The 15,574-nt window shown below is 34.2% G+C and overlaps 1 protein-coding gene across 6 annotated transcripts in view; it reads left to right on the top strand.

The window, feature by feature from the left end:
* Dgkh (diacylglycerol kinase eta) overlaps nt 1-15,574 on the top strand; it is a 97,619-nt gene that overhangs the window by 47,097 nt on the left and 34,948 nt on the right. For all 6 annotated transcript variants that reach the window (XR_004515688.1, XM_033759922.1, XM_033759921.1 and 3 more), the window contains 4 exons: nt 1,347-1,431; nt 5,535-5,620; nt 12,723-12,822; nt 14,382-14,652. Coding sequence is in view for 5 of the 6 variants with exons in the window: in XM_033759922.1 (XP_033615813.1) it covers nt 1,347-1,431; nt 5,535-5,620; nt 12,723-12,822; nt 14,382-14,652 (542 nt within the window). In the remaining variant the exon portion in view is untranslated. The remainder of the gene's footprint in view (nt 1-1,346; nt 1,432-5,534; nt 5,621-12,722; nt 12,823-14,381; nt 14,653-15,574) is intronic.

The raw sequence follows: 15,574 nt of genomic DNA, 5'->3' as shown, positions 1-15,574 counted from the left end.
GGAAAGCCTTCACTCTTGTGTTTCTAGATCTTGTCTGTGACTTTGAGACTTTTGATATGTATCTGTTGAGTGGATGGAGGGATGGATCAATGGATGAATGGTTTTTGATGTTCAGATGTGAATTTCTTTATAATATTTTTATGTGAAAAGTTGGACAGTAGCTACAAGTAATTATTCAGTTTATATATCCTACCACATGACATAGAAGAATTTCTTGGAATTCAGGTTTTTATACACAGACTTAGTACTCTGGATAACACACTCAGCTCTGTTAAAAAATTGATCTTGGTTTACATCTAGGCTCCATCACTGGCTTCAGCTGTTTTATGCTTTTCTTAAAATACATTTATGACAGTAGTGCTTTTATAAATAAGGCTTTGTATCCATGTAAAATCTATCTTACATCTTAGAAGCCTACAATAATAAGGTCCTGGTCCAGTTGCTTTTCCAGAATTTGGAAATTATTATTTTAGATAGAAGACTAGAGTTATCCTGAGTTGTTTATGTTTGTCTTAACACTGTTTGATTCAATATTTGCTTTGATACTAATACTTAAGAGTTAATTGAAACAAATATGCTTGAATCAAATAGTATTTCCTTTAAGATATTTCCCTCAATCTCATTCTTACATTTATTCTTTCTTAAAGTAAGAAATGGTATTTATCTAATATTTATTTCATGTATGTGTGTATATGTATGTTTGTATGTATAAGCTGCTTTGGCAAGAGTGACTGGTACAGAGGCAATGGTTTATTTTAGATGGTATGCATTTATTTAATCTAACAGTGATGGTGAACCTTTTAGAGTTCAGTGCCTGAACTGCAACCTAAAACTCACTTACATATTGCAAAGTGTCAACACTGCAGTTAAACCTGAGTACTGAGGTTTTAGTTTAGAAAAAACAAGTCATACATTAGCATATTTTGTTTTGAAAGAAAAACCGATAACACACTTGCCATAGGTTTGCCACCACTAAGTCCTAGGTCATTGTTTTAGAACTCTGGGTAGGGAACCATTAATACTTTGTGATCTAGTTAGTAAAATTGCAGTGAGCATTATTTTAAAAGTAGAAGAGAAAAAGAAGAAGAAAGTCAGAACGCATTGTGCCTAATAAAGAGTGGTATTCTTATTAAACATGAGCATTTCTTACTGTGGAAAGTATTCAAGTGTTTGGAAGCCACTAATTTGAAGAAATGGTAAAATGTGGAAATCATAAATGTGAATCCTATAATTTGAGGTTACCAAAATTTCATCTCTTTCTTCATTTTTGGTTAAGGGAAAATAAAACCTAGAAAATATAGTTAAATATTAAAGGAATTTTGGACCAAAGAATTTTCTCCCTTCAGGTGGAGTATAATGACATATGAACTCAAATTGCCACCGAAAACTTCTCTACTTCCTGAACCTCCAGAAGCACCTGAAGAATTCTATGTAAGATTTAACTCTGCCTATTTATCATTTGAAATGGGGGCGGATAGCTTGGGAAAAAATGAGAAAACTTACTCATAATGGTAATAACATACCTACTTAATTTATTTTCGTGAGGTTGTGTTTTGTTGACTTCTTCTAATTAGACTGTGACCATCCACACTGGGTGCATGACCTCACCTTTAGGGCCTTTATTACTTCATCTGTAAAGTGAGGCTAGTGTTGTGAAGATTAAATGATGCAGCAGATGTGTGTGGAGCACCAGGCACGCAAGGTCCCCTTCTTGTGACCCAGTATTTCTCCCTAGCCTTTCCTTTTTCATCAGCAGAACTCCAACAGAGGCCAGCTGGTGGCAGCCTCCTATCACCTTCTGCTCACTTTCTGCCTTGGTTGTGAGCACCCGTTTCATTATGAGGTATTAGCCTAGCTGCCTTCATTTCTTCGTCAATCTCCATATAAACCAGCACATGAAGCCAGAATATTACATAATCTCTTAGTTCTTTGCCTGATCTTTGAAGAGGGCAGCAGGATAGGGTTAAACCTGTTGATCCACAGAATGTAAAAGGCAGCTCACTTTATTCTATCCCTGCTGTAGACCACAAATGTCTCAGCTTTTCAGAGGGTTTTAAAGATTCAGCATTCTGGTTACACCTCAAAGCAGCAGAGATTTAAAACAGAACCTAACTTTCAGAGGATTATTCTCTGACTCATTAAGACCATTTGATCTATGATAGCTTATTTTTCCCTCTAGCAGAATACATCAGTTTATTTTACGGTTGAAGTCTTTGTGTTGTCATTAATAAGTTATGATCTTGTCAAAACTAAGGCAGGGAATGGTAATTAGAAATGAATGTTTCTTCGAGAAGCTAATAATACTTTTTAAACTTTTCCTTATATAAAATAAAAATAATTGTTTCTATAACATTTTTAAAAATAGAAAATTATATGAAAAGAAAAATCACATACTTCCTACCACCCAGAGATAATCATTATTGAGAATTAATATATATTTGCTGCTTTATTTCCAGCAGCATTTTTCATTATAATATTACCCTACTTGTTCATGACCATCATACATGTTTTTATAGAAACCAGTCTTTTCTCAATAGTATTTTTGTAAATTTTTTTTCCAAAAAAGGGGGAAGGGTTCTTTTGTTTTACTTAAGAAATATCATCCATTTGTTTTACTTACTTCAGAAATGTCTATTTCTGAGCATATAAAATAAAGCTAGATAATTAACTTATCATTTATATGTAGTCACACTTTAATATGGGGTATAATTATAAGTACATGAAGGAAATACTTTACATTTTTAGCACAAATGGGCTTTGAATGAAACTTCATTTTTAAAAACTTTCATAACAAAGGGATAGCATACTTTAAGGTTACAGAGTAAGTAAATACGTATGACTCTAGGACCTAATCATTCTCTGGCTGAAGCCCGGAATACACTTTACTATGTGTAAATTTCTTTTTAACCTCTAAAGCTGTCCTAAAAGTAAGCTAAAATAAGAGCCACCGATTTAGCTCAGTGGTGCCACCACCTGCCTTGTATGTGCAAAGGCCTGAGTTCAATCCCCTGTACAAAAAAAAAGGTAAATCTTTCCTGTTGGCTTGTTGGCACTTCACAGGCTGGGATCTTAGGCAAAGTGCTCAGCTCATCTTAGTCTCAGGTTCCTTGACTATAAAACATGACATTAAAGGGGTACAAATATACAAAATGCTAAGCACAAGAAATATGTTAATTCTAATTATTACTTACCTTCCTAACCCTGCTAAGTGATTTTCTAATAGGTTAATAAATGACATCTGTAAGTTTTTATTTTTTTCCCGCTGTGGGACAAAAGATGAAGCCTGAGTTCTCAAGCATGCTAGGCAGGGGCTGTGCCACTGAGCTAAGTCCCAGCCTTGGTATCTGGAACTTTATCCTTAGACATAGAAGTTATTTTATTTTCCTCCAAAAGAGGCAGCATTTTTTTGTCTTTGAATATCTTTAATGAACAAAAACTTGGGTTTTAAAACATAGGTTGCAAGTGGCATCACTCAAATGATACTAATTAAAAAATTAACCAAGTAATTAACTAATTGATATTAATTAATGGCATTACTTGTCATTTAAAATATTTTCCACCCTGAAGGGAAGACAGTAAAAGTAATCTCTGGAGAACATTTCCTTATTTTGCATTTTTAGAACAGGTATTTTCAATTTCCTAATCTTTACAGATCTGATTTCTAGTATTTAAGCCAGTAGATCAATAGCATGCTTCTGTAGACTGTACAGTATTGTGGCAAGTATGCTGTCCTTTTGTTATGAAAGTTTTTAAAAATGAAGTTTCATTCAAAGCCCATTTGTGCTTTGGAGTTCCTGCTTTCCCCTCTTTTCTTTGATGTAAAATTGCTTTTCTATATGTGGTCTGCCTTTGAAAAGAATAAGAGAAACTTAAGAGTAGCCTCCCCAACTAGCCACTGCTGGACTGCATAGTAAGTTAGGAAAGAGACTGCTTTGAGGAAGAGGCTGGTCAGAAAGGCATCATGGGAGAAGGGGCGTTATCGGATCTGCACTTAGTCTGAATTAAGTGATGCTCATTCTTAAAAAGGCTTAAATACTAGAAAGTGAAAAGACATCTGGGTGAGGCAGAAGGACACTGGAAACTGGTTTGAATAGGACATCTCATTTATACTGGAAAAGTTTGAGCTGTGTGACCTGGAGTACATGAGGAAACATTTGATGGAAGTCTCTCAATATGAGGCTGTTTAAATGTTGTGCGTATCTTGCCATATTAGGAAGATGATCTCTTTCAACAGGAGGTTAAAGTTTGTATAGAACAGAAAAGGGAATATAGGATACGGCATTTTTTCATTACTTAAGAGAAATATTTCATGATTTATGACTATATATGATTGACTATGATTTCAGTTTTAAATTTTTTATTGAAATACAATATGCATACAAAATGTGTTGTGATCATAGCTATATAGCTTGATACATTTTCACGAACTAAACAAACCAGTATGCACAGGACAACATTCAAGTACTCCGCAGCCCCTTTTAGTCACCACCTCCCACCTCCAATCCATAACTACTATAAGCAACATAGATTAGGTTTGTTTCTTTTTACATATTATAAAATAGTTAGTGTATGTACCCTTTGGCCTCCAGATCCTTTACTCAACCTGTTTGCCAGATTCATCTATGTTCTAGTGTAGTCACTTCTTCTCATTGTCCTACAGTGTTCTGTTGCAATATTGAGTGAATGCTGTGTGGCTATTCTAGTATATGTCTTTTGATGAATATTCATATGCATTTCTTTGGGGTAAATATAATGTATATACAGTTTTTGTGACCTGTTGTACATATGATCAGCTTTTAAAATTTTTGTTTTTTCTCATACGAGGTACTTGAATGCAGGGCCTTTGCACTGAGCCACACCAGAGCAAAACCTGGGGAGATTTTTTATTTTTTATTTTGAGACAGGATCTTGCTAAGTTGCTCAGGCTGGGCTCAAACTCACAATTCTCCTGCTTCAGCCTCCCAGAGTGCTGAGATTATAAGCATGCTCTGCTACACCCCGCTGTATATGTTAAGCTTTAGGAGACACTATCAAATAGTTTTCTAGAGTGTTTCTATAAATTTTCAGTCCCCTCCGCAGTGTATGAAGGTGCTATAGATCCACAGTCCTGCAAACACGTAGCATTTTGCATTTGTTGCTGTTTTCATCCTGGTAGATATATGCTATAATACGTTGTGGTTTTAATTTGCATTTGCCATCTGGCTGCTGAGGTTGAACACCTTTTCATCTGTATATGGATCATTAGAATATTCCACTTAAATATTTTGCCCATTTTTAATTAGTTGCCTTATAGTTATTTTAAACTTTAACTTTTTTCATAATTTTAAGTATTAGACATTTATGGATTTTAAAGTATTCAAGAAACTGAAAGTCTTTCACAGAAAGTAGATACTCATCTGTTATGCTTAATGACTTTTTTATCATAGCCCTTGCTCTGTCCATGTATGTTATAAATGGTTCCACTTCTGAAGCAGTAATGACTAAGTTGTATAAATTCCAAAAATGATAATATTTTAGTTTTTTTTCTTTTTTAGATGACAATTTATGAAGACTCAGTTACAACTCATCTTTCAAAAATCCTCAATTCTGATGAACACGCAGTGGTCAGATCGTCTGCCAAGTGAGTTGTGGAGTCTCAAGTCATGATAGCTAGTTAAATGGTAAAAATTGAAGGAAAGCTGCTTGCTATCAATTCTTTGTGGTTTTCTTTTCAGTAAATATTTGTGAAGTAGCTTATAGAATTAGTTATATTAAATTTGACAGACATACAAATAGTAATTGCTTTTGGTGGCATTCTTTCCAGCAAAAGGAAATAGCAACAAATAATAGGAAAAGAAACCTAGGGGTGGAGAATGTAGCTCAGTGGCGATGGGTACAGTGCCTGCCTGGCAAGTGCAAGGTCCTGAGTTCGATTGCTGGTACTGAAAAAATGAAGAAAAAAAAAAACTGGCCTCAAGGCAAGAGAAGCACAGTGGTTGGTGCAGGCAGAGATGAGCTGCACACTCTTGTGTTTGTTTAATGAATTGGATGCTATATAGTGAAATGCACAGATTTCTAGTTTATCCCAGTCTCAACATCCCCCACAGTCTTCCTCAGCCTGGGCCCTGGGTTTCTTACCTCATCCCTGTACCCATTTGACTTGCCCCCACACCATCTTGCCCTTGAATCAATGGGTATTTATAGGATATTTCAGAGGACATTGCTAGAAAAGGAGAGTGGAAAGAGCAACTTTAAAAAAGTATAACCCATTATAAAATAACTATTCTTTGTTTAATAAACATACAATATTTTATCCTGCCACCTTTTGCAGTTGGATACTAGCAAAGCCACATTCACTTTCTGGTGTTTGATGCATTGGATCACCATTATTGATCACTGTACATTTTATATGTTTTTAGTCAAGTGAAATTCATGTTATAAAATGTGGACAGCTGCAAACAAAATCATAATGGCAGGCCAGAGATTTAGCTCAGTGGTTCCATTGCCTGCCTTGCCAGCACAAGGACCTGAGTTCGATCCCCGATAACAAAAAATAATGGCAACTGCCAATCCCTTTGTCTCTCACTATTTTTATTAATCATTTTTTTTTCTTTTGGTCCTAAGGAGTAAACTCACCAACTGTTGAGCTGAACTCTGCCCTTTTTATTCATTTATTCATTCACTGAGATAGAATCTTACTATGTAGTTCAGGCTGACCTTAAATTCACTATGTAGCCGAGGCAGAGGCAGGCCTTGAATTTATGGCTATCCTCCTGCCTTGGCTTCCTGATTGCTGGGATTATCATGTGCACCACCACACCTGACCCTTTTAAAATTTTGAGTCCACAGGCCAGGGATTTGGCTCAGTGGTTCCACACCCTGCCTCACAAGAGTGAGGGCCAGAGTTCAATCCTTGGTACCAAAAACAAAAAAAAAAATTTTTTTTTTTTGAGACCAGATCTCACTTAGTTGTCCAGGCTGGCCAGGAATTTCTGATCCTCCTGCCTCAGCTTCCTGAGTAGCTGGGATTATGGATAGGCATCACTGTGCCTGGTATCATTCGTAATAACTATGTAGGCTGACATTCTTAGCAGTGGAAACAATTTTTAAATAAAATCTTACACAGGATCCTAATATTAACTGATTAAAATTCTGTTTTGTTGATGTTAATAAATTGGATAATATTAAACTATTAAAGCCATTTATGAAATATTAAGCCAGAAGGTTAGAGATGGCACTTACAGTCATATCTGATGATATTTCCGACTAGCTCTGTATTTTATTTTGGTTATATAGTCATAAGGATATTATCTTCTGATATTGTATCAGTTAAATAGAGTGGCAGAGATTCTTTAATCCAAGATTTCCATAAACACTAGTAAATTCTAGAGAAAATGTTAACATTTGTCTCAATGTTTCTAATTATCATTTGAACATTTTAAATATTATTTGCTGTATTTCTAAATGAAATTCATAATAAGCACTTTTGAAATTCTCAAAGTACATAGAGAACAGTTTAGAAACCATGGCTGTAAGGAAATTTGGGTCTTGTTGACACCCATTTGCAAGCTTTGTGAGCTATGCCTATTTTAATCAGTGTGAAAATGAGAGAATGCCTATTATTTCTCCTTCATGGAAGTATTAGAATTAAATACAGTAATACAGAGAATATAACTATAGATTGCTGCATTAAATTATAATATCATTACCTCCTTTATCCAACTACATTTCTACTTTTTTTCTGTGATCTCGGTCTAGGCTCTGATCTTAGTCTCACCTTTGGGTTTCTCTCCACCCAATTCTTTTGCTTTGAGTGATCACCCCTCTGTGAGTGTAGGCCTGCTGCTGCCCTGCCATTACAACCCCACATTAAGTTCAACAGATAAAAGAGAGGACAGAATATAATACCCTTCTACTAATTTGATTTTTATGGACATTTTCAAACTTAGATAAAAATAAAGAGACTGATATAATAATTTCCCACCATACCATCACTCAGCTTTAGTATTTACCAATACTTTGCAATCTACTTTCAATCTATTTTACTATATCTCTAGACAAATACAAGGAATCATTTATTTTATTTCATTTTCAAATGTGGTTCCATGTGTAAAACCTTTTAAATATATAATTAATAATTCTCTATTACTGTCAATATTACTCAAATTTTTTCCAATCCTCCCAGCTATCTCCAAAGTTTTTTTGTTTTAAATAGTTGATTTATTCAAATTAAAACCCAAACAAGGTTCACACATTGCATTTGGTTTGTATCACTTTAAGCTTTAAAAGTCTGTAATGTTTCTTTCTCCTTAAAAAGTGTTTATTGTAGTATGATGTGTGTATGTGTGTGTGTGTCTGTGTGTGTGTGTGTGTGTGTATACAGTAAAGTACCCAAATCATAAGTGTGCAACTCATTGATTAGAAAAAAAATACCACAAAATGAAAAGATGGAAATAAAGTGGTTGTAAATGGGGAGGGGAGAAGGGGTGAAGGGAGGGCAGGGACAAGGGGAAAAAATGAGAACCAAGACCTGTCATGTAAAGATACAAGATCCCAATGATGAATGTAACTGTACTGTATCCCTAAAATTTACCAATAAACTCAATTTAAAAAAAGAAAAAAATACCAAACACATAGGTACTCATCTATGTAATTTCCACATAGATAAAAATATAAGATAAACTGTTCCTTTTGTTTATGCTATTTATTTTTTTTGAGTGATGCAGTATTAAGGTGTAAATTGTTCTAACTTTTGTATACATTTTGATTTTTATTTTCATAAGATAATAATATCCAGTAACCACAACTGTTTTCTACTATTTTAAAAATGCTGAGGGCCTGGGGATTTAGCTCAGTGGTTCTGCTGCCTGCCTTACCAGTGCAAGGACCCAAGTTCGATCCCTGGTACTAAAAATAAATAAATTTAAAAAATTAAAATTAAAATGCTGAAATGCTAATGGAAAAGTTGTGTTCCTTCAACATAGCTACTATTTAGGCTAACAGCTGTAGTTAATTAATGTAGGTTAACACCAGACACCATTCTTCGATTTTTGCTCTGATTTTGTCAATTCAGTACTCTAAGACTAAGTTATCAAAATTTTAATTAGCAAACATAGATGCCATTTATTAATAAAAAAAGAAAACATAAATAATTAAATAAGTATCCTTACCTGCAATTTAAATGACTACTTTTATTTAGTCAATAGTTTTTCAATCTCCCCCTGCTTTTGTTAATAGTTTTTATACTTTATTAGCTTAATAGCATGTGTTTGGGTATTTTGCTTACTAACTCTACTCACCCCTAACTTTTAAAATAAATGTAATTTTTTTGTATGTAAAACTTCTGGAAGATGAGATAACTGGCATGAAAAAATAGAATTTACACTCAGAATCTGGTTTAGAGGTAATTCAGGCAAATCCAAATTAGGTTTCAAAAGATGAAGTGAGAAAATAAGTTATTAAAAAAAAAGACACTTAGATACCAAGGAGACTATATATTATGCATTAGTACTTCTAAATAATCTTAATTCCTAATTTGAACTTTTTATATTAGATTTTTTAAATGCATTTTTCAGGTCTTAGTATGATTGTCCTTGCAGCAATTCTGCACCTCTGTATAGGTATTATAGTCATATTTCTCTTAAGAGAGTATTTGTATATTTTGTTGATTTTCCCCTATTTTAAAAAATTAATGGAATATAATAAAGATATTAAAACTAGTGTTAAGAAGACTATCTCATAACTATAATTGAGATGATGGTAGAAATCATCCAATATGATAAAGTCGAATATTGTTAGGTTTACCTGAATATTTTCTTTTACCTGAATGTTTGATGCACACTGTTGACAGCATTTAACTGTGAAAGATGAGAACAAAATTAAAGAAATGAAATTTTGAAAATATCCAAAGTACTAACATTAAAGATATAATTGGAGTGGCAGGGGTTCAGTGGTTCTGCCACCTGCCTGGCAAGTGCAAGGACCTGAGTTCAATCCCTGGTACCAAAAAAAAAAAAAAAAAAAAAAAAAAAAAAAAAAAAAAAAAAAAAAAAAAAAAAAAAAAAAAAGATATAATTAGGGATTCAAATTTTTGCTCTTATGTGAAAATCTATGCTCTACTTTTTTTTGGTACCAGGGATAGAACTCAGGACCTTGGGCTTGAGAGGGAGGTGCTGTGCCACTGAGCTAAAGCCACAGCCCACTATGTTCTACCTTTTTTAAATTTTTATTTTTATTAGTACATGTTGGCAGTACATAATGATTACATTCACCATGAGGAGTTGCTACATGTACATAACCCGTCTTAATTTTTTTCATTCTTGACCTTCTCCCTCTATCTCTTAGTCTCCTTTTGCAAAAGATCTTTCTCCTAGTTTGTTATCTACCTTCTATTTTGCTTTTTAATTTATTTATACTTTGGGTTTCTCATATAAGAGATACTTTGTGATATTTAAATTTCTGTGTCTGATTTATTTCACTTAGTATTCATAACATTATTTTCTACTTTATTTGATTTTTTTCATGTTTTCTATAGAAAGCTATGTATATAGAGACTGTCTTTTGAAATATTTTTAGTAAATACATCTTAAAATTGTTTTTCTCCTATTTGCAAATTTCCAGTTGGCACGACCTTAAAATCATGCTATTTTTAAGTATATATACCATTTTTATTTTTAAAAATTCTACATTCGCTATTTAGGTATAATAAAAGGTTAATTCATTCTTCTAGAATATAAATATCCTATATTCTTTTGAGAATATGGAACTTGGTCCAGGAATTTAGCTCAGTGGTGCCGCCACCTGCCTTGCAAGCCCAAGGTCTTGAGTACAACCCCTGGTACCGAAAAAAAAAAAAAGTTCTTCTAGAATATGGAATTCAATGGACCATAGGCAGAACACTGAGCATTTCTTATGATTCTTCCCACAATTTATATGGCAAGTACATTCCTATTCATCATAGTCCCATTTCTCATCTCTTTTCACACAAGGTTTGTAGATCAGTGTTCCTTCAACCTGTCTCCCTCAGCGATGTTGCCCAGGGTGAAGAAGGATGTTTCTGCTATCCCTTCCACTTGTAGGCTGATGTATGGAATGGTTCCTTTCCCTAGGAGTAAATGCCAACAAAAGTACTGATGATAATAATATTTGGGCATACATAGTTTCACCAACCCAAGAGAAAGGTATCAATGCAGTGTTATAATAATGTTTTGGAGTTACACACAAAGGTGGGAGTGCTTATTTCTCTAGAAGTAGGACAGTTTAGATAAATTTTCAGTAAAGTACACAGAAGAAATTTCACAATAGGATGGTTTAATAGTTCAAGAAATGCCATAAAAATATTATCAGTCAACAAAGAAGAAAAAACCTGATGTACATGAAGGTTTCTCTAGTAAATGGTTATCTAGACTCTTTGCAGAAATTTGAAATTAAAAAGCCAACAAAGAGGGCTAGGGAGGTAGATCAGTGGTAGTGCACGAGGCTAGCATGCACAAGGCCTTGAGTTCAATCCCTAGCCTCACAAGAAAATTAAAAATTGGCAGGTTGAAGGTTAGGAAATGTTACTTTTATCCACGTGAATGTAGAAATAGCTGCCAAAAACCAACAAATGAACATCGTTAGGAGTGATGGATTTACTTCGTAGATGAGAAATGTGTAGGTTTAGCGTATATGTGTGTTGTGTATCTGCTGAATGGCTCAATTTCATGATATTTAAGTATCTGAAAGCTTATCAGTATGCCACTCACCTATGAGAGAAATTGTGAATTTAATTTTAAAAACTGCTGAAAATTTTTTTCCTTCACATTGCTTGATCTATAACAATGATGATCATATAGACCAATACTACACTTTTTAAATAATCAGCATAAGGCCTTGCTAAAAATAAACAAAGCCTAAAAAAGCAAAAAACAAAAAAACAAATCCTGTACCATTTTGTTGGTGGTAGTTTTAAATCCATCACTGGCTCCAAAGACCTTTGAAAGATGGATTTTGTTAATGTTTCAGGTTATTTTATCTTTCAGTTGTTTTTTTGTTTTGTTTTATTTTTGGTAGCAGGGATCAAACTTGGGACCTTGAGCTTGCGAGGCAGGAGGCGGAACCACTGAGCTAAATCCCCAGCCCTTCAGTTATTTCTTCTGCAAAGAAACCAAATATAATTTAAAAGAATCAAACAAGTAAACCATATATTGCTGACATTAATGAGACCTAAATTAAATTGTATGTTGTTATATTGGTTACCTTAAGGGGAAAAAATGAATGGGTTTACAGAGAATATAACTCAATTCAAGTGGCAGATTGGTTTGTGACACAATATACAACTTCTTTACTCTTCAGGAACAGTGTATGATCAAGATAACCATATGATGAATAGTAGATTGAAAGTGACAACATAAGTGATAAACCTAACCTGTTTGTTCAGCACTGCTGTTTCAATTATATAAATGTATAAGCTATGAGAGATAATAGTTTATTTTTAAATGGATTGAAAAATACACTTCTTAAGACTTAAAGTATTTGAGAAAGGCTTGTAACCTTACATGCAAGGTTTATTCGTATATCTACTTCTGACTTGTATTGAAGTCATCTAGGACACAGTGTACTGCAGGTGAAAGTGTGGATGTTTACTATGAATGATCCAGATATTCTGACAGTTTGTTAATTTGTGCTTATTTTTAAATGTTTATAAATCAGAGTAAATCAACCAAGTTTATTTTACTGAATTGTACAATTTCTCTTTCTCAAAGGACACTGTGTGAAACCATAAAGGACTTCGTTGCCAAGGCAGAGAAGGCCTATGACAAAACATTGGAAAATGCAGTTGTAGCAGAAGCTGTGGCTACCAAAGTAAGAGGGACACTTCAGGGCATAAAAATTGTTTACTAGGGATGTTAACATCAGACTGTACTTTAAAGCTACATTGGTTAGATTTTGCTATGCTGAAACATCATCAAGGAAAAAATTACTGATGAATTAGATGTAAGAATTTCAAAAAAATATATTCTCATTTATGGTTATCTTTTAAAATGTAGGAGGGGCTGGGGATTTAGCTTAGTAGTTCTGCCACCTGTCTTGCAAGCACAAGGAGCAGAGTTCTATCCCCAGTACCCAAAAATAAAATAAAATAAAATGTAGGAAAAGTACCTTGCTGAAAACCATAGAACACACCACATTTTATAACTCACATTCCCTTTCCAGTGACTGACATCTTAAAGGAGGTTGCATGCAGTGAGACTGCCAGGGAGAGGGCTGTCTGTGCAGCCAGAATCCCAGGAGGAAGAGAACAGCTTCCCATTTCCAGATGAACTCTGGCCAGCCCAGTTCCCTACCAGCACAAGCCCCTGGGTTCTCCCATCCTTAGTGTTTTGCCAAGTTCTATTTCTTGCACTGCCTTTCTCTTTACAGACTTTTTTCCCCTTTATGAGCTTTCTGATGCTAAAATAAGTTTAGCTTATTGACCTTAAAAGCCACTGTCTTTACTTTCGTAAGTTTATGAGAGGGCCTTCTTAGAAAAGGCATGGATATATTGGGTTTGCAAAAGAAATGACTTCCCAAAATTTGTACCATAGATGGTTTGAATCAAATGAAAAGAAAATGGAAATAAATGTATATTTGAAGTGTTTTTTCTTTTTTCTACTCTGGAGAGTTTCAGAGAACAGGAGCCCTCTGTTGGTCATATTTTTGTTTCTAGACTCTTTTTCCTGTAACTTTTGTCTTGAGATGTGTCATCAAGGATAAATAAAAGGAAGGAAACAGGACTAGAAGTTGTGTGGAAGTTCTGTTCACTTTGCGAATTAGGGCTTCAAAAGCCAGCTTGGTAAGACTAAGCCACACTTGCAGTTTATGATACTCAAAATGGGGCCATATGTCAATTGCCTTTTTAAAAGAAGGTTTAATGCTTTGTATAATATAGCATGTTTTTGTGTACTGTGTCACTTTATAGTAAACTACTCGTTGTGTTCTTTTAAGGAAAAATAGCCATAGAAAGGTTGTAAGGATTTTAATCCATGAAATGAAGTTTGCATGATTCTGGAAGTATAAATCAATAAGTGCATTTAAGAATTGTGCTATTTTGTGTCTTAAAAATTATAAAATATTTACTCCATGGCTATAAAGTATAAATTATATTTGATAAATAATTTATAGTAAACATCATTAGAGGCACCTTCCCTCTAAACCACAAAGCCATTAAATTTATCATGTTCCCATCTCCACTAACTTTTAAAATAAATGCCTCCTAAATCAAAACATTTACAGAATAAGAGGTGATAACTAGTTGCATTTTACTTTTCTCTTTGATGATTAAACTTTCAAAACATGTTACATAAAAACTACTTGTTTTCTGTCTGCCCTTGTGTTTTCTGTTTGAATATCTTGCTTACTCTACCATATTTTTGTTTTCTCAGTGTTCAGTCTTAAATGAGAAGCTTGAACAACTGCTGCAAGCTTTGCACACAGATTTCCAGGCTGCTCCCCCTCTCCCAGGCAATGTGGCTGTAATCCTAGAAGAAGATGTGGAATCTTCAAGTGAAGAATCCCTAGGTGAAAGCAAGGACCAGCTTGCAGAAGACATTACAAAATCTTCTTCCCAGAAAGCCATCAAACCAAGAGAAATAATGTTACGGGCAAACAGTTTAAAGAAAGCAGTGAGGCAAGTCATTGAAGAAGCTGGAAAAGGTACACATTAACAAAATTAGCTTTGGAAGAAGGTGGCAGCCTTCCTGTTGCAAGTGTAATAGAATTTTCGTAATGGTCTGATTGGACACACTGAAAAAAACTTTTAAAGCTCAAGAGAGGAAGATAAATCCACTAAAAGGAAATTTGTACTTAGTCCTACTTATTATTTTAGTAGTAAAGATCAGCATATTAATGACGCATGATATAAAATCTCAGAAATAGAGCTGTCCATGTTGGCACATGCATATAATCCTAGCACTCTGGGAGGCTGAGGCAGGAGAATCACAAGTTTCAGGCTAGCCTTGGCATCTTATAGACTTACTGAGACCCTGTCTCAAAATATATAAAAGGACTGGGGATGCAGCTCAGTGAGGAGGCCCTAGGTTTAATCCTCAGTACCGTCTCCCCCCAAAAATCCACTTTCAGAAATAAATTAAGGTTGGGCCAGGGATTTAACTCAGTGGTTCCACTGCCTGCCTCACAAGCGCAAGGTCCCAAGTTCAATCCCCAGTACCACCAAAAAAGAAAGAAAGAAATTAAGGTTAAATATTTGTATATTTATCTTAAAAAGAAAAGTCATTTAAGCAAAATTTCTAAAGTTTTAAATATATTTTACTAAATTGGAAGCTGTTGAATGTTTAACCTGCACACTACTTTGGAAATACAGAAAATATTTTGTTAACATTAATTTTGTAAATGTTTATCTTTCTTTTTTAAGAATACAAAATTTTGGGCCGGGAATTTAGCTCAGTGGTTCCGCTGCCTGCTTCACAAGCACAAGGACCCAAGTTCCATCTCCAGTACCAAAAAAGAATATACAAAATCTCTGCCCATATTTTAATTTTAATATTAATATAATGTCTACACTTAGAATTTTAATAGCAGACAAATTAATTTTGACAAGACAAGTAAAGTTTATTTT

This window comes from Fukomys damarensis, unplaced genomic scaffold (genome assembly GCF_012274545.1).
Source record: "Fukomys damarensis isolate Sample0158 unplaced genomic scaffold, DMR_v1.0_HiC HiC_scaffold_38, whole genome shotgun sequence".
Classification (NCBI taxonomy): Eukaryota; Metazoa; Chordata; class Mammalia; order Rodentia; family Bathyergidae; genus Fukomys; species Fukomys damarensis.
This window is presented reverse-complemented; position numbering and strand designations above follow the sequence as displayed.